This window comes from Neurospora hispaniola (genome assembly GCF_033458365.1).
Source record: "Neurospora hispaniola strain FGSC 10403 chromosome Unknown B0T23scaffold_3, whole genome shotgun sequence".
In the NCBI taxonomy this organism is placed as follows: domain Eukaryota; kingdom Fungi; phylum Ascomycota; class Sordariomycetes; order Sordariales; family Sordariaceae; genus Neurospora; species Neurospora hispaniola.
Genome location: NW_026944408.1, coordinates 579451 through 596587, shown reverse-complemented (window position 1 = coordinate 596587; position 17137 = coordinate 579451). Strand labels below are relative to the sequence as shown.

The window sequence follows — 17137 nt, the reverse complement described above, 5'->3', positions numbered from 1 at the left end:
GTCTTTCCGGCAACATCATCAGACGAATCGTGAGCGACATGGCGAGCACAACACCGGGCGTCTCCCTCTCGGCGGCGTCCCAAATGCCCCAGGGCAAGCCGCACTCCATCAACGAGTACGTCTCGGTCAAGAAGCCACCCCATCTCGACCGTCTCACCGCCACCACCCACCAAGAATCCACCATCGAGTCCGTCACCATCGACGTGGACGACGCCCCCAACGGGTTTGTCCCTGGCTTCCTGCACATGCCGCCCAACTTCACCGCCCCGGACCCGTTCCAAGTCCACCACCGCACGGCCGCCATCCTCCTCTCCGGCGCTGGCGGGGGCGTCACAGGCCCGTCGTCCATCTACCTCTCCTTGGCTTGCAAGCTCGCCACGCTGTCCTCGGGCATCCCGACGCTCCGACTCGACTGGCGATACCCTGCCCGCAGCAAGCATTGCGTCGCCGATGTCTACGCCAGCATGAAGTACCTGCAGGATCTATACGGACTCGACCGGTTCGTGCTGGTGGGCTGGTCCTTTGGTGGTGCGCCCGTGTTTGCAGTGGCAGGCGCCGATCAGCGAGTGATTGGGTGCGCGACGGTAGCGAGCCAGACACTGGATGCGGAAGAGGGGATTCGCAAGTTGGCGCCCAGACCGGTGCTACTGCTGCATGGGACGGGAGATAGGACGATGAGCCCGGCGTGCGCGGAACGGTTGTATAAGATGTATGGAGAAAAGGGGGATAGGCAGATGGAGATGTTTGATGGGGATAATCATTCGTTGATGGGCAATGCGGGGACGGCGGAGGAGATGTTGTGTGAGTTCATTGCAAAGTGCGCGGGCGTGGAGGTGGACGAGGGGTTGAGGAGGGATGTGGTCGAGACGGAGTTGGTGGATGAGGAGGAGAGGGAGGAGTTGATGGGGAGGGGAGGGGATCTTCGCGGGTTGGAGAGGAGGGAGTAGTATAGTTGTCGTAGGCGTAGGTAGAATCCATTCATTTCCTACCTAGGTATGTGAATGTCGTGTATATTGTGTTGTGTTGTGTTGTGTTGTAGTCAGTGACGTGTTGGTGGTTGGTGTTTGAAGAATCCATGGGGACGGCGCCGGGAATACGATTGCCCCCAACGAAGTCCAAGTAAAAGTCCCGAGGGGGATTGCCCTGCCAAGATGCTGTTTGACAAGCCGCTGAATGAGGAGGCGGGGAAGACGAGCCTGAAGAAGCCGCGGGTCCCCACATTTGACCGCTGACCACGCCGTGTGTGGAATATGTACCTCGCTTTCCACGACAAACATTCCGAGACTAGCACCGCGGCAACACCATCATCACCACACCCGGGACGCTCCCGAACCCCTCGCGGCACATGGATCGCCGGCGCCGCCATCACGCCGTCTGCTACCGACCACCACCGGATCACCGGGCACTCTGGGAACGGGAAGAGTCACGATAAAGAGCCCGTCATGGACGCCCACCATTTGCAACCATATACACCTATAGTCGCACCATGTCATCGGATCAAGAAAAGGTCGACGTCCTCGTCTGTGGCTCCGGCTCAGCCGGCCTGTGCGCCGCCGTCTGGCTCGCCCGCTTCGGTATCAACTACAAGGTCCTCGAGCGCCGTGATGGGCCCCTCAAAATCGGCCAGGCCGATGGTGTCCAGACTCGCACCGTCGAGATCTTTGACAGTTTCGGCATCGGCGAGGACATGCTAAAGGAAGCCTACCATGTTCTTGAACTTGCTTTCTGGGCGCAAAACATCGAGGGCGGAAACAAGGACAACATCAAGAGGACACGCTACGCTCCCGACAAGGAGACCGAAATCAGCCATCAGCCACACGTCATCCTCAACCAAGCCCGTCTCAACGAGCTGATGATCGGCCAACTGGGTCCTCAGCCACCCATCCAGTACAGCACCAAAGTCAAGGGCGTCCAAGTCGATGAGTCCGCCGATATCACCGACCTCTCCTCCTACCCTGTCCGCGTCGACGCCGTCACAGCCGATGGCATCGCCAAGACCTACCGCGCCAAGTACGTTCTAGGCTGCGACGGCGCTCACTCCATCATCCGCAAGTCTCTGGGGTTCAAGATGGTCGGCGACAGCACCGATGCCGTCTGGGGCGTCATGGACATCTACCCGCGCACCAACTTTCCTGATATCCGCAAGAAGACGGCCATCAACTCGTCGGTGGGCAACCTCTTGATCATCCCGCGCGAGGGCGATGCCATGGTGCGCTTCTACATTGAACTGCCGGCGGGGACAAAGGCGAGCAGCGTTACGCTAGAAGACCTCCAGAACCATGCTCGCTTGATTTTTCGCCCTTACGAGATGGACTTTGCCGATACCTTCTGGTGGTCCGCCTACGCAATCGGTCAGCGAAGAGCCGATTACTTCCACAAGAACCACCGCGTCTTCCTCACTGGCGACGCATGCCACACGCATTCGCCCAAGGCCGGACAGGGCATGAATGTCAGTTTGCAGGATGGCCACAACATTGGCTGGAAGCTGGGCATGATTCTCAAGGGACTGGGCAAGCCCAAGCCGTTGTTGGAGTCGTATGTGATTGAGCGCGAGAAGACGGCGACGGAGCTGATTGAGTTTGATCGCGGGTTCACGAAGCTGTTCAATTCCAAGTATAGGGAGGAGCATGGCGTCAGCCAGGACCAGTTTGCTGAAATGTTTGTCCAGGCGGGGAGGTACACGGCCGGACAGGCGATTCAGTATGATGCTTCGGGGGTGGTGGAGGTGGGGGAGCGGGATAAGGAGGTTGTGAGGAATGTGACGGTGGGCATGAGGTTCCCGACTGCGCAGGTGGTGAGGTTTTGCGATGCCAAGGCAATGCAGTTGGTCAAGGGGCTGCCGGCGGATGGGCAGTGGTATCTTGTGGTGTTTGCGGGGGATTTTCCGGAGGAGGAGGAGAACAAGGCAAGGCTTGAGAAGGTAGGCCGACACTCCTTGAACCGTATGACATGCGCATGACTAACATCGCTTCTAGGTCTCTCAAGCCCTCGACAATATTGTCAAACGTTTCACTCCTGCCGGCGCTTACTCGGACAGCGTCATTGATTGCGTGCTTGTGATCTCCGGTGACAGGAAGAAGGTCGAGCAGGAACAGATCCCAGAGTTCTTCACTCCCGTAACAGGGAAGTGGCAGCAGAAATGTCTGTTCAAGGTGTATGCTGATGATGAGAGCTACAACACTGGACATGGCCATGCCTATGAAGCCTACGGCATTGATCCAGCAAAGGGAGCCTTGGTCATTGTTAGGCCGGATCACTGTAAGTTTTGCTCCCCAAACGACACTTCCTTGTCAAGAAGCGCTTACTTACGGAGGTAATCACAACAGACGTGGCAAAGGTCTCGGCACTGGATGACAACCTCGAGCAGTCAACACAGCAGTTCTTTGAGGGCTTCTTGTTGCCACTAGCTTAGTATGGGTGTCAACTTCCAAGCAAGTGGATGTAGGATACGGAAGAGCATGGAGTTGAGGTTCAACACTTGGAATATCAATTTCGTCAAACTAATCAAAAGAGCATAGGTATCCATCCAGACATCCGAATTGCAATACAGATCATAAATACAAGAACGAGTGTAGTACATAAAGGAGACGTGAAGCAGAGAGAGAGCACCGCAGGCTCAAACCATTATCAGTCCCACCGGTCAGAAAAACAGGTGTGTGTGTGTGTGTGTGTGTGTGTGTGTGTGAAGGGAAAAAAACAGATTGGAACCCAAAGAAACAGCAGTCCAAGGCCTCGTTACCACTCTCCATTCGACAAAGCAGACCTCCCACTAAACAAGGCTAGCACTTGTTCACCGTAATAAACACAGTCCACTTCTCCTTGAAATAGACTTGGCCACCAATGCGCGTCTGGCCACCCATGTACTTGAAGCACTTGCTCGTAACGAAGGAGGCAGCCTCGGCGACACTACCCCAGGACCGCAAAGTGATGTCGTGGTTGTTCTGTTTCGTTATTTGTCTCTCGTTAGCATCTCTTTTTTTTTTTTTTTTTTTTTTTTTTTTTTTTCCTCTTCTCCTCCCCCTCTTCTCCACCTTTCCTTTCCTTTCCTTTTTTTTTTTTTACAACTCGCCGACACGACAAAAGAATAGAGACAAGTACGTACATCATTACAAACAACTATGGCCGAATTCCAACTACAGCTCACGCGACTGCACTTGTTGGCGCCCAAGCGCGGCTGTCCCTTTAGGCCGTACAGATAACTCACGCCGTCGTGGATGGCGCTCAGGGTGGCCCACGAGCGCGGGGCACCGCAGTAGTGCGTCGTGTACGTGTAGGGGCCCTTGTACGTGGCTTGGTCCCGGGTTTCTAGTAGCGTGGTGGTGGAGGTGTTGAAGGAGGTGGAGAGGTCAATGTCGGTGGGGATGGGGGTGGTGTCGCTGTAGGGGTCGAAGGAAGGGGGGAGGGAGGAGGGGAAGGAGAGCAGGGGGGAGGAGTCTTCGTCGGGGAGTGCGGGGGCCTGTGGTTGGGTGCGGGTTAGTATCAGGTCAGGAGGGAAAGGGGAAAGGAGGGGAGGGAAAAAAAAAAAAAAAAAAGAAAACCTACGGCTGAGGCAGTTGCCAGAAGAGCCGTGAGAGGCAGGAAGACCTTGGTGAAAAGCATCGTTTTTGTTTGGTGGGTTTGATTGAGGTTGGTGGGTGACTGTGAAAGAGTGTATGATAGACTAGATATCTGTCGACACTAGAAGCTGCGAGATAAAAGAATGAATGTAATCGACTTGAGAAGACAGAACAGAGGGAGAGGTGTCAGCACCCTCGGACTAGGTGTATGAGACAAGAAAGGATCTTTTATATCTCTTCGAGTCCGAGTCTACTGTCCAATTCTGCTGTACTCTTCAAATCCACCAAATGGCGACTTCAAGCCATTTGCAGACACACAGTCAAATCGCCTCATCACCACACAATGCCGAAATATATTCAAGAATGTCCTCTGCACCCCTGACCAATTTTGGTTTCCGAGATGGTCGAGTATCGTGCTCATAGACAAAGAACCATTCACCGCGTGGTTGCCGGTGGTGAGCCACCGAGGGGAAGGTAAACAAAGCGCCACAGGGGTTGAACGGTTGTGAATAGGGCTGAATAGGCTCTTTAATGCGTATTGTTCTACTTGCGAGAATCTCGCCTCTCTAGGTGGGTAATTCATTTGGACGACATTTCTTGCAAAGTTTTTGATGGTCTTGTGAGGCGAGATTCGTGAACAGTGTTTCTTTGGAGGTATTCAGTGATTTGAAGCATTATCGAAGTAGACATGGCGGAAACAAGGTATCGAACTGGACGGGTAGTTCGGTCCTTTTGGCCTTCAAGTGGAATGTGAAATATGACATCAGGACTGTGTCGGGATTTCTTCGGGTCCTGTGAGATACGGTACGGGCTTTGGCTTCGGTGGATGGTCGGGGAGAAGAAAGGGAGAGGGCCGAGGATCCGGGGATATCAATCGGATACTGTCGAGTCTAGGTAGTGATGCTGGGTTCTCGGGTAGTGGCCGGCGGATAGCGTCTGTATAAACTCCGAGCAGCTGGCAATAAAATTACCCTGAGAATGGCCAGCATAGATATCTCCTTGAATCATGACTAGGATACCTAGTCAATAGCCGGTAACTACCGAGTGCCCGAGGTTTGTTAATGTTTGCAGTTTGGTTGACTACCTGGACCCTGAATTATTGATCAAGCAACATGATGCGCAGTGTTTACCGAGCCGATGACTGTGGGTTCTTGTCAGCTTATCCGTAATTTTCCCCAAGTCTTCTTCTTTTCTTCTTTTTTCATCCTTCCTCTCCGTTGTTCCAACACTCTACTCATTTCTCTCACATCTTGCCAAGACAACTTCTTCTGTTTTCTTCATGGCAAACATGTGTCGGCTGCGACGGGTGCAACACAGACCAGTGTCTCTGGACGATCCATTGATCAATCATCATCCTTCATGCCACCAATTTGGTTTCCCCAGATTCGCTGCGACATGTGCATCTCAGTCTCATCAAGTCTCGGCCCCCAAAATCTCAAGTTTCGACTCATTAGTGCTCACTCCATCTGCGAGTCAGACCGAGTTGTTGCCTACCATTGGGAAGTAGTCAGAAGTGCTCGATTCGGACATGTCATTCTCCAGTGGTGTTGTTGATTGGCGGCAATGAAGCCGAGGTTCCTGGCGATCGAATTGCATCCCAGTCGCTGGAACCAGATCCGGTAACACGCCCGCCCGCCCAGCCTTCCGCTTTTAGCGGGTTGGTGATGGTGTATCCCAGCACAACGTCATCAGAACCATTTTTTCTTTTCTTCTTTCCGATGCTGGTCGGGTAATCCCAATCATCTGACATGCGATGCGATGGACAGTTAAAAGTCTCCGGCAGTTGATACTTAACCTCAATCCCTCCCTCAACCACCTCAAGGATCGAACTTGTGTTTGTTGACGGGCCAAGACGGACAAAATGGCGACCACCACAGATCACCCCAAGATAACGCTCTACTGGTATGCCTATAGTACTTCCCGCAGGTGTGCGATAGATCACTAACAATTTTCACTATACAGGCTCAATGAGTCCCGCGCACAGCGCATGGTCTGGCTCCTCGAGGAGCTCGGCGTCCCGTACGACGTCAAGATCTTCCATCGCGGCAAGGACATGCTCGCGCCCGCCGAGCTGGAAAAGGTCCATCCGCTAGGAAAATCACCCGTTGTCACGGTCCAGCCTACTGAGCCCGGCGCCAAGGAGATAGTCCTGGCCGAGAGTCCCTTCATTGCCCAGTACTTGTGCGAACACTTTGGCAAGGACACCACTCTGGTTCCCAACAAGTACAAGGATGGACAAGAAGGAAAGCTGGGCGGCGAGACGGAGGAGTGGATGAGATGGCAGCATTTGCTGTATTATTCCGAGGGCAGCTTGATGCCGCCTTTGCTTGTGGCTTTGATTCTTTCCCGTGAGTTTCCGTCTCTGTTTCCAAATGTACTCTTTCAGGACACCGGGATGCTAACAAAAATCGGTTGCTTGCAGTCATGTCCGGCCCCAAAGTCCCCTTCTTCATCCGCCCCATCACCGCCACCGTCGCCGGCAGGGTGAACAACTTCTTTGTCGTCCCCAACATCGAGAAGCACTGCGCTTTTATCCAGCAGTTACTGGAGACGTCACCCAACGGCGGCAAGTACGTCTGCGGCGACAAGTTGACGGCGGCGGATATCCTGATTAGCTTTCCGCTGTTGATGGTGCCGAGGGCGGAGGTTCTCGCAGGGGAGGCTGCAAAGGGGAAATTGAAGGAAAAGTTTCCCAAGGTGTTTGACTATGTGGCAAGGTTGAAGGAGGAGGAAGGGTATAAGAGGGCGGAGAAGAAGATTGCGGATTTGGAGGCCGAGGGGAAGCAGTGAGTGCCGGTGCAGATTCCGGAGCATGGCCGGTAATAAGTGGATCTCGGGGGCATTGCATGTGGGGCCGCTCCGGATGCTTGTCCGGATTATCGATCGATCGGAGGTGGAGTTCGCGGCACCGCTCGCTTATATGAGGATTATTGATTATACTCTGGACGGTTTATATTTAATCCTGGCCACTAGTAATGCGACCGGTGGTGGCTCTGGCGTGTGTGGCCGGGTCTCCGCAACAGGTCCGGGGCAATGCGCAGCATGCGGCCTTTCTGAGACCTTTTCAGCATTCAAGATTTATCGAATATTCTTTTCTTTCCTCAGTTGTGAAGCATCTTTGCCCAATGTTACTCCTAGCTCTATATACTTGGCTCAATGTTATGAATGGCAAAAAGAATGATGGAGTGGTTGCGCTGTGTTGAACCCTAACCCGCTGTGCAAACCCTACCATACGATTTACCGATCTCGCGCTCGTTCCTTCTCCCAAACAACATCAATGAATGCAGCATGATGGTGGGGTTAATCAGCTCACGACGACAACGGGATCGCTCTTCCCTTTCCACGAACAAAAGACAGAATTGATGGTGTGACTTCTCCCTGAGAGAGTCCATTTCCCAGTGTCGGATTTTCGATGCCCTGACCGTTCATTCATTTGTGCAAAGTTCAGTTCCATGCCAATTCTGCGACCCAACGAACTGCGCCCTCGCAAAGCTCACCACACTTCACTCTTCTGCTTTACGATGCACAGTCGGCCTTTTTCACTTTGTTCCAAGATGCCTGAGTAATTTGCTTCTTGACAATCATTTTACGAGGTCATCAATTCCACAGCCAGACTCGTCAAGGGACGAATGACTGTCGAACATGGTACGAAACCCTCCCGCGAAATACTTCCAGCATCCCACGGTAACAATATTGACCACCAAACGTCGTCCAACAGTCACCGAATCACAGCCGCCAACCGCATTTGTCGTGATGCTCCTGCATCTCGATTACGGCAATGGTTTCTTTCTCCCCAAAGAGGCCGTCCAGAGTGGCCTCTCGACGGCGTGCAAGTCCCGACGCAATGGTCGGGTCGCCATAACGGGCCTGCGGCGGAGCGCAGCATGCAACCAATTTCCTCCACTAATCAACGTCCATGATTCACAAGGCTGCCTTTCCAACTCGACGGATAATCAAGAGAAGCTTCTTCCAGTTTGCCTAATTCATTTCACTAATTGTGCTCCAGGCCCGAATGATCGTCGCGTCCCGTGTCCCTCACCGACCCCCCGGTCCTCGGTGTTACTGTTAGCCTGAGGTGCCTCGCTCTAGGGCTCCGACCTTCGGCCTCCGACCACCGTACAACGACCTATCGTCAAACAGCACTACCCTACTGAGGCCGAAACCCTTTACGAAATAGTCTTGAGGTTTTACGATGCCGACCTGCAGTTAGTGTTTACATGTCCACGGCTCAGCAGTCCGAATCACTACTCTGTTACAAGTCCTTCGAGGCACAGCAGCCGTCCAACGCCGCAGTCATCAGGCGATACCCGCATGCCAAACATGGGCACAGATACCGGCCTCAGGCGCCCGAGACAATGGTCAAACGCTCGTTGGCCACCGCTTTTCGTGATTCTCTGGAGGGAGATGGGGAAGGTTCACGGCATCCGGTAGGCCAGATAAGTGTATCTGAAACACCCTTTGTGGGTTGCCTGGTATGTATTACCTTGGTGGACGAGCTTGCATGTATCATGATATGGGCGTCCTATTGGGGGCAGGTCACTCATCGAGAGAAGGTGTGTGATGGCTCCCAAGGCGACTACAATATGGAGCTAGTGTTACATCACTACGCATACCTTGTTTATATGAGGCTTCATCAAGTGATACAGGGAGTCCTTTCTGCGCACTAACGGGAAAGTGCTGGAGATTATGCAACCCAAGTTTGACAAGACCTTGCTGCAGAAAAGGCAGTTCTTTCGGTCGCTCGTAACCTGTCACCACTTCCTTCGTACCGTATTTTTCCGCGCCATGGTCGTTCCCTCTTCGGCTACCGACTGTGTGGGTGCACGTCTATCAAGGCAGCAAGGCGAAGAAGTCGAATGACAAAAATTTAGAGTACCTCCAAGACGTCCCTATCCCATGCTTTAGGTTCGTACCACTGAGCCGCTTCCCGATGGAAGGTTACACATCGGGTGGTCTGACAACGTTGACAGGTTGCCTGTTGACCATCTGTTCGCAAAGCAGCCAACGGGAGATGCCCGAGTTGTGAAATTGTGATACACTCCAAATTTTCGTTAGTTCAAGGCTTCATCCATACATCCTGGTAACGGGGCGGTATCTAGATGGTGCAAGTGTACTGTCACGACTTGCTATGCAAGAAAGGTGAAGGCCAAACAAGTGTCTGTCCGGCTGCGCTGTTATTCAACCTTCAAGTTTCATGTTCCTGTGCCGCTGGCTTGCAACTCAGCACCAGGTTCCATGTACTTGCACTTTGTGGTGGCCTTGAACATTCAATTTTCACTCTCAGCGGCAATCACCGACTCCAACTGAAACTGCTTTCTACCTCAGCTTGCATTCTGCTGTTGTCTCGCCTACTCCTCGAACGCAATGATTCTCTTCCTTCTCGTTCTTGTTACACCACCGACGCTGCATCGCTTGCGGTGAAATGGTGGACATAACGCAGCTTTCCTTGCACAAGCCTGAACTCGTGGATATCCAACAATGCCCCATCAGTTCCACCCTTGCTAAAGACACTTACAGCCCCTTAAACCTCATCAATCACATACCTCTTATCTGTATCTGTCTCCATTCAAGCTCACAGGTTGGCACTCCTCGGTGTAGTACACACTTTCATACAGCCGGGCGCACGGGGTACCCCAGGGGAGTTCAAAACTACCGTTGCTGCTCCATAGATCGAGGCACGAGTTGGCCACGGTCTTGAGCACGTCCCGGCTATCTTGCTTGGCCGTAACAATCACGGACCAATCCTCTGCACCAACATCTTGCAGTCTTGTTGATCCACAAAAGTGTCAGTGTAGTCGATCTTGAGGGGAGTGGTGAGGAATGAGGTGTTGATGTCGCGCTGCTTGTAGTTCTCGCGGTACACGGGCGAGCTGGAGGTGAGGAACGGATCAACCTCACCATAAGTTTGGGATTCGATCTAGATGTCGGTTTGCATTCGGAGGGCGGCCCATTGGCAATTTCCTGCTCCTCTTTGGGCCAGCGAGAACTGTACAGCGGCTAGGATGCCCAGGGCTGCCAAGGTGAGACAAACCATGATGCTGTGCAGTTACTGATACAATGTCCTGGAACGATGAAAACAAGAAGCACATCAGAGATCAAGTCCATGTGCAGACAGAGAGGTACTAATCTTCTGTGAAGACCAGAGGGTACGAGCTCTAAGCCAAGTGCCGCGAGCTGTCCATCTATCATCGGCAATACCCATATTGTTTCTCACATTGGCGACCCCGCTCGCATATGGGTAAGTCAACTCATTGAAGATGTCCGCTCTGCCTGTCAACTGTGGAATTACCCGGCAACATATGCTAATATTGCTACCAGATATCTGTAGTGGCGCATGCCTACGGATAGATCAGGGTGTTCTCAACGCAGCAAGCTACTTACTGGTGGTTTTGGGCTTCAAAACATTGAACCGAAATCAAGAGAACAGGCTTAAAGGCATGCCCAAAGATCAGTGGCACTTGTTGATGTGATGCGGGAAGTTCTATATCCTCGACTTCAACCAATCCTTTACTGCGGGAGAGAACATGTCGTTGGTAGATACGTCATGAACTATCACATTATTTTTCAGCCGCATGTTGCTTGTGTCCTCAAATGCAGTGTTGTCCTACAAAAGAAGCAAAGAGCTAACAACCGGCATGAAAATAGACTCATACCAACTGCACAGCCACCCGAAGGATTGGACTGTCAAACAAGCTAAACGTCGATTTAGATGCCACACCTTTGTGGGTGGAAGCAGGTTCGATCACCAACTGTATGTCTCGTTTGACTCAGATGCCGATGCAAGACTATCTACAAGTACTGCTCCAGCATCATGTCATAGTACGGTATCTACCTCAGCAGTTGCTATATGGTGTTGGTCGGTAGGTAAGAAATTTTACCCCGCTCATGCGTTTTTGCAACCGTTGGTATCTCGTGATGCAAAATTTGATGATGTATTGCTTGTTGGTTGCTAATATTCGAGATTTTCACGGTCATCCCCCTTAAAAGCTTGACATTTGCACCATGAACGAGCCTTCATGCTGGGGCCATCACAGCCGAGGGCTGCTGACAAGTGGAACGAAAAGGGTAAGTCGGTTCGTTATCACCTCGCTGTTACTGTTGGAAGTGAAAGGATTAACAAAGCTGTACATTAGATCTGATCTAGTCGGGTCCTTCCGAGCCCAGATGATGTCGTCCATCTTGGTAGGATTCATTTCTTTCCCTGATGCGGTGCCGTGTTGTTGTGGGTGCCCCTTCTGTGCATTTGACGTTGTTTGCGGATAGTTGTCGATCTCGGGATATACACTGGAGAGAGGGGCTTATGACCTAGGCCTGGCAGTCAGTCACTAACAAGCACCAAACTGTCGGCGGATTCTCAGGTCGCGCATGTGCTGGCCAATGAGGCTTGAGGTCGCCGGCGCTTAACGGCATCCGCCATCGACCAACACCACTCCCAAATTCTCGGTTGCAAGAGAGATTTCGAGTCAAGTGTGCCTCGCTGCTCGTCGTTGATTCGCCAATGGGTATTTTACTTTTGAAGATGGTATGGGCTTTTTCTACGTTGTTGCTTCGCCCCTTTGACCTCCATGTCCGCATCTCGAATCCGGAAGTTGACCTCTAAAACGGCCCCCTAAACCCCGGTCCCCTAGCGGCTGAGTGGAGAGGGATCCACACCGGGCCCGAAACCGCGACCCGGAAATGGGAGCCCGTTGAGGGCCCGGACCCCACTGCCGCAAGGCGATGCTCCTGCAAAAGCTCACCACCAGACATGGGAATTGGAGATATTGCTCAACACCACTCTCAGCCCGACCCGAGAGTTTGGTTTGATGGTGTTTTCCTTGAGGCCTTTGAGGGGCACCTGGGTGTCATGATGGAAAACATACCGGGTTCATGGACTGTCACCCGGGCATCGGTTGGTGGCACATGCTATCAGTCCCTTGAGCAGGACTCCAATGTCGTCACATTTGGTTGCTCAGCCGGATGTTGACCTCCTCCTCGTCGACTGCCGGGTCTGTGGTCAAGACGAACTGTGAGGCGGATTGTGATGTTCCCATGGCATTGGCACACTGGCGGCCGTTGACATGGTGTGGAAGGAGACTTATAAAGAGGCATCATGACGCCGGCCATGGAGGTTGGATGGAAGGCATTCAGATCAACATCTATCCTTCAATCGTCTCTCAAGGTTCACTCGAGAAAATCACAACAACAGCTTCACTTGAGCACATCAACTCGGACATCAACCACTTTACCTGACTCATCGGCAAAAAGTCACCTCGGCAAGACCTCGACGTCACCACTCATATCAACAGCTTCAACTGCATATTCTCTCAGCTATCACTTGCCCTCTACCATCCAGGACTACAACAAGTCAACAGCCACCATGTGCAACTGGGAGCAAACCAAGTTCGAGGCGTGCAAGCACACCGAGACCAAGCGGATGGCCTACTCGTGCGCCATCTACACGAGGCACACCTATGGAGAATGCAAATTCGATCCCAAGAAGAGCAAGGTCTTTACCGTCATCAGCTACGGCTACTGCAAGGAGTGCTCCGAGATGTTCAACAAATATGTGAATCTATGAGCGCTGGTGTCTGTAGGAGGTTTCTGCTTCGATGGTTGTTTTACTAGGTGAGTGTCAGCTGTTGTCGCTGAATACTTTGGATGATCATTTACTAATGTTATTTTAACGCAGTTTCCATTCAACATGTCACTTGGTGTTGTTTCGCTGCTGAGACGATGCGCTCATGCAGTTTTCCTTTTCCTTTCTGTCTTTCGAAACAACGGAAAGTCGACACACCTGCCGGCAAGATCACCGCACAACCATCGTTCACCGGACTCTTTACTGGTCAATTCGCTGGTGATCAAGATCACTGCTCTCAGCTTCCGGAGGAGTGTCTCCATTCGCGCGGTTGATGTTACAAGGCCAGATGGTAAGGAGTGGCTTGGAGATGAGGGTGCGCTGTGATGCATACAATCTTTTGAGAATTTCTGGCTTTTGTCAAAGGGAGGTAAAGTTGAGTGGATCAACAGAACATTTACAGATGGGAGAAGAGGTTCTGAGGTTGGGACGTGGGTGTGTGTCTTGTGTGCGTTTGGCTAGGTAGAGGTACTGTTTGGTGTTCTCTTCTTGTATCTACCTTTTTGTTTCCCCCCCCCTTTTTTTTTTCTTTTCTTTCCTTTTGTTTCGATCCCCTTTCACTCTTGATACACTCTTGATATAGTTACAATAAGCTCGGACCTTCATGTTCGTTGACGTTCATAGAGACCGAGCTGTCCAATATACAGGTATATATCAAATTGCGATAAGCCCAATATACCCTATGAATTTGCATCGCCACTTCGTCTAGACACTGCAATCCAATCTGTATCGCTGCACATATTTCGTCGGTGGAAGCAAAGGAGTTGGTAGGTTGGTTGTTCCGGCTATCTAAGGGTTTCTCACCGTGATCGCTGATTACTTGGATACTGCAACCAAGGTCCATGCGCCACGATGCACCTTCCAACACGCAAACGCAACTCGCAATGGCGTGCGTGTACCGATGACTCGCATGAACAATCAGGCACGTGTGGAACTTTGCACATGCACACGCGTCTGGTCCTAATTGGGATCCGAGGAGTGAGGTGCGATTGTGAATAATCACCTTGGTACTTACCAGCCTGTTGGTTGGGTTGTTCCTACGCGGTACATCACGGAACTGGGTAGTTACGAGTACCTATGGTAGCTCGCCTAGTTGACGAACAGACGGTAAGCATTGATGCCTCTATTTGATTTGAAGGAAAAAGACGGAAGAAGACAGAATAAAAAAAAAATAAAAATAAAGATGACATGCATTCTTCTCATCAGTGCTCACTCACCGCCCGTTGACGTTCGTCTTATTGTTCGTCTTACACCGACTGACTGGTTGGTACCTGACTGAGGCGGCTTACTACGTACGTGCGTGCGTGCGTGCGTGCGTTATTCATTTCCCGCTTGGTTGGGTGTAGCACGAGACTTGGATTTGTGGATTCCATTTTTCCTCGTAAAAAGCGGTGGAAATAACCCAATTGGGAGGAGTAAAGTGGACGTAAAGTGGGAGTGGGACTGTGTGGGATTACATCAGATTTGCCATTTCATGGCATCCATCCCAACCCAAAAGAGATGCAATCGTATTTTCTCATTCGCCATTCTTCTTACCTACCTAGAGGTACCTATGAGACGCTATCTACTACGTACGTAGTATGTTGCGGGCGAGGTAATCGAGGTATCTCGCGAGGTGTCGAGGTTGTACAAACACGTGCTTGTGCTGGTACGTACCTACCGCAGATAGTGTAAGATGTGTGTGAGGTGTCACAAAGTTACGAGGTAGGCGGAAAGGAATGAAAGAAAAGAAACTTGGGGGTGATACGAGGGTTTGTCAGCACCAGACCACAGTATCAGTAGGTAGGTATGTAAGTGTATTGGCATCAGCACTAACTAATGTTCGATCCATACGGAAAATATGGATTATACGTAGGTATCAACATCAGCACTGGTGCTAATAACTCGTATAGAGGTAGGTAGGTACGCGGTATTTTTACCATCCATTACGGGACGGGTATCTCCCTTGCGTGCTACATGTAGTATCATTCGTCTCGCACGCAATCCATCTTTTATATGGCCTAACCGTGGGGTCCGACTCATCGTAAGGTATCCTCACTTACATGTTACGAAAAACGTGGTAATTAAGTCCAAGGTAGAATAGAGGTATTCAACGTTATAAGTGATAGGTAGATTGCCGACGAATTGCTACCCCACTGCACTATGTACAGGAAAAGGAGCAATACATACATAGTCATGTGCTTGAACCGTGCTGTTGGTAAACTTGATAGGGTAGGATCCCAGTGAGCTGGAACAGAAGGGAGACGGCGGGGGAAGTGTGAAAGATGGACCTTGTTACCTACTTACTGGGTGTGCTTTGAGCCTTCAATCCACTGAAATTGGAATTGGAAGTTGGGGTTGAGAGTTGAATGTAGATGCACTTCTTCTTCTTCTTTTTCTTTTTTTTTTTTTTTTTTTTCTATTTGCTTTTTTTTTATGCGTATTTCCATGTCCCTCCCTTCCTTCCTTACATTCCTTCCCTACTTCCTTCCAGCAATGCTTCCTTCCTTCCCAGATCTGGCTGAGTACACTACTAGACGTACTGTACAAGCTCCACTTTTTCCCACAACCACACAACCATTCAACGAACATCCAATCCCGATTCCCGAAAACGGAAATTGACAAACAACAGGGGGCCTCAGGCAGGCAGGACAGACCTAGCTCAGCGAACGAGCGACGACTCCCGGACAAACAGCCGAGAACAAACATTGCACCATTCCTTTCCCTTTGTTCGTTCGTTCGTTGTCTGTTGTTGATTCTACCGCAGTAGTAGTGTACAAGCATCCATCTGTTCCCTTGACACCGGGGTTCGGCAAGGCCAGCCAAGGTTTGAAGTTTGAATCTGGCTTGGTCCTTCCTTGCACACTTACACTGCAACTGACACTAGACCAGTACATATACTACAGTATATAGTGTACAATCTACCCCTAGTATGTTTGTTAGCTCGCTACAAGCAGGGGTGGAATATAGGGATGTAAAGCCAATAGAATCTATTTATTTTAAGCTAATTTGAGGTAAAATTAACATACTATAAACACTATTATATATTATTTAATATTGAAGATAGGGATTTTAACGTATAAAAATAGGGATTTGAAATATTAGCGATTAGTATCTAATATAACTACTATTTACAATAATAATAGACCGCAACCGCTTAGGCATCGAATATATTAGTTTTTTTATATAAGATTTAAAGTAAGTAACCTACGCTTCCTTAATAGCCTCCTTAAGGACATTCCTAATCGGTCTAATTAAGTAAATATATTTAATCTAATGTTTTATTTATAATTAAATATATTTAATAGGGTTTAAATTAAATGAGTAAGCTAGTTAATTAATTTATTTATTTATTAGAAATAATTTATTAAGTATAGTTTTTATTATATAAGAGGTATAAACGAGGGTATTATTTTATTAAACTAGCCGAGTACGGTTTACGAATTAGAAGGTATAAAGTAATAGTATAATACACTTTTAATAAGAAGTAGAATTAATTTTACCCTATTTCTTATTCTAAATTAGGTAAGGCCCCTTTATACTGCTTATAAAGTAGTTTTAAAATATTTAATTATTAGTTCTCTAGTATATTTAAGTTATTTTGTTAGGGGTTTTTCTATTAAATATAGTAATATATTTACGGTTAGAATTAAGGTTATTAACCTAAATTTCGTTAAATTATACCTAATTCTCCTATTAAAATAATATTGTATTAATCTATTTTAAAGTAAATTATAGGCGAATTTAGCAATTCTTAAAATTTAATAGTTATTTAACTAATTAGAAGATTTACTATATACCTGCTAATTATATAGCGCCTTGAATTGTACGGGCACTATATAGTTCTAAAATTAGGAGAGTTTTACAGACCTTAAATTATAGTAAGAATTGTTTTAATTTATATAGAATTTATAAGAATACTTTTACTTATTTATAAATTTTTAATAATATAATAGGCGGGCGGCTATAGAGAGGGAACCTGGGT

General features: G+C 49.6%; 8 protein-coding genes across 8 annotated transcripts; 5 read left to right on the top strand and 3 right to left on the bottom strand.

The window, feature by feature from the left end:
• Positions 1-83: 83 nt before the first annotated feature.
• Positions 84-947, top strand: B0T23DRAFT_403262 (Alpha/Beta hydrolase protein; the record flags this gene model as incomplete). Its single annotated transcript, XM_062838761.1, has 1 exon — positions 84-947. The coding sequence occupies one exon, from the start codon at positions 84-86 to the stop codon at positions 945-947; it is 864 nt and encodes a 287-aa protein (XP_062693681.1).
• A 238-nt stretch (positions 948-1185) lies between these two features.
• On the top strand, positions 1186-3644 carry B0T23DRAFT_452323 (FAD binding domain-containing protein). The gene is made up of 3 exons (XM_062841141.1): positions 1186-2920; positions 2976-3258; positions 3327-3644. The coding sequence occupies exons 1-3, from the start codon at positions 1487-1489 to the stop codon at positions 3410-3412; spliced, it is 1803 nt and encodes a 600-aa protein (XP_062693680.1). The 5' UTR covers positions 1186-1486; the 3' UTR covers positions 3413-3644.
• Positions 3645-3679: 35 nt separating this feature from the next.
• On the bottom strand, positions 3680-4702 carry B0T23DRAFT_104128 (uncharacterized protein). The gene is made up of 3 exons (XM_062831746.1): positions 4543-4702; positions 4103-4456; positions 3680-3941 (listed from the first exon to the last, which is right to left on the bottom strand). Exons 1-3 carry the CDS (start codon positions 4597-4599, stop codon positions 3780-3782), a joined length of 573 nt encoding a protein of 190 aa, XP_062693679.1. The 5' UTR covers positions 4600-4702; the 3' UTR covers positions 3680-3779.
• Positions 4703-6239: 1537 nt separating this feature from the next.
• B0T23DRAFT_411419 (uncharacterized protein) lies at positions 6240-7726 on the top strand. The gene is made up of 3 exons (XM_062839444.1): positions 6240-6458; positions 6519-6904; positions 6979-7726. The coding sequence occupies exons 1-3, from the start codon at positions 6418-6420 to the stop codon at positions 7344-7346; spliced, it is 795 nt and encodes a 264-aa protein (XP_062693678.1). The 5' UTR covers positions 6240-6417; the 3' UTR covers positions 7347-7726.
• Positions 7727-8067: 341 nt separating this feature from the next.
• Positions 8068-8744, top strand: B0T23DRAFT_104076 (uncharacterized protein). Its single transcript, XM_062831745.1, has 2 exons — positions 8068-8201; positions 8275-8744. Exons 1-2 carry the CDS (start codon positions 8186-8188, stop codon positions 8628-8630), a joined length of 372 nt encoding a protein of 123 aa, XP_062693677.1. The 5' UTR covers positions 8068-8185; the 3' UTR covers positions 8631-8744.
• Positions 8745-10296: 1552 nt separating this feature from the next.
• On the bottom strand, positions 10297-10473 carry B0T23DRAFT_290128 (uncharacterized protein; the record flags this gene model as incomplete). Its single annotated transcript, XM_062834270.1, has 1 exon — positions 10297-10473. A coding segment is annotated over one exon (177 nt), but the record flags the coding sequence as incomplete, so codon positions are not given.
• Positions 10474-11224: 751 nt separating this feature from the next.
• On the top strand, positions 11225-13116 carry B0T23DRAFT_355032 (uncharacterized protein; the record flags this gene model as incomplete). The annotated part of the gene is made up of 5 exons (XM_062836149.1): positions 11225-11621; positions 11701-11778; positions 11939-12123; positions 12193-12447; positions 12892-13116. The coding sequence occupies exons 1-5, from the start codon at positions 11573-11575 to the stop codon at positions 13114-13116; spliced, it is 792 nt and encodes a 263-aa protein (XP_062693675.1). The 5' UTR covers positions 11225-11572.
• Positions 13117-13775: 659 nt separating this feature from the next.
• Positions 13776-16391, bottom strand: B0T23DRAFT_394400 (uncharacterized protein; the record flags this gene model as incomplete). Its single annotated transcript, XM_062838126.1, has 13 exons — positions 13776-13805; positions 13853-14133; positions 14189-14210; positions 14463-14616; positions 14710-14713; positions 14749-14829; positions 15216-15300; positions 15343-15400; positions 15456-15550; positions 15860-15910; positions 16023-16052; positions 16182-16189; positions 16364-16391. The coding sequence occupies 13 exons, from the start codon at positions 16389-16391 to the stop codon at positions 13776-13778; spliced, it is 927 nt and encodes a 308-aa protein (XP_062693674.1).
• Positions 16392-17137: the final 746 nt, after the last annotated feature.

Excerpts from the sequence above, each read along its gene's own strand:
- B0T23DRAFT_452323 (XM_062841141.1), top strand. The coding sequence starts at position 1,487 with ATGTCATCGGATCAAGAAAAGGTCGACGTCCTCGTCTGTGGCTCCGGC. Across the intron at positions 2,921-2,975 it reads ACAAGGCAAGGCTTGAGAAG|GTCTCTCAAGCCCTCGACAA; the intron begins GTAGGCCGACAC and ends CATCGCTTCTAG. Across the intron at positions 3,259-3,326 it reads CATTGTTAGGCCGGATCACT|ACGTGGCAAAGGTCTCGGCA; the intron begins GTAAGTTTTGCT and ends TAATCACAACAG.
- B0T23DRAFT_104128 (XM_062831746.1), bottom strand. The coding sequence starts at position 4,599 with ATGCTTTTCACCAAGGTCTTCCTGCCTCTCACGGCTCTTCTGGCAACT. Across the intron at positions 4,457-4,542 it reads TTCTGGCAACTGCCTCAGCC|GCCCCCGCACTCCCCGACGA; the intron begins GTAGGTTTTCTT and ends ACCCAACCACAG. Across the intron at positions 3,942-4,102 it reads CCATAGTTGTTTGTAATGAT|AACAACCACGACATCACTTT; the intron begins GTACGTACTTGT and ends ATAACGAAACAG.
- B0T23DRAFT_411419 (XM_062839444.1), top strand. The coding sequence starts at position 6,418 with ATGGCGACCACCACAGATCACCCCAAGATAACGCTCTACTG. Across the intron at positions 6,459-6,518 it reads CCCAAGATAACGCTCTACTG|GCTCAATGAGTCCCGCGCAC; the intron begins GTATGCCTATAG and ends TTCACTATACAG. Across the intron at positions 6,905-6,978 it reads TGTGGCTTTGATTCTTTCCC|TCATGTCCGGCCCCAAAGTC; the intron begins GTGAGTTTCCGT and ends GGTTGCTTGCAG.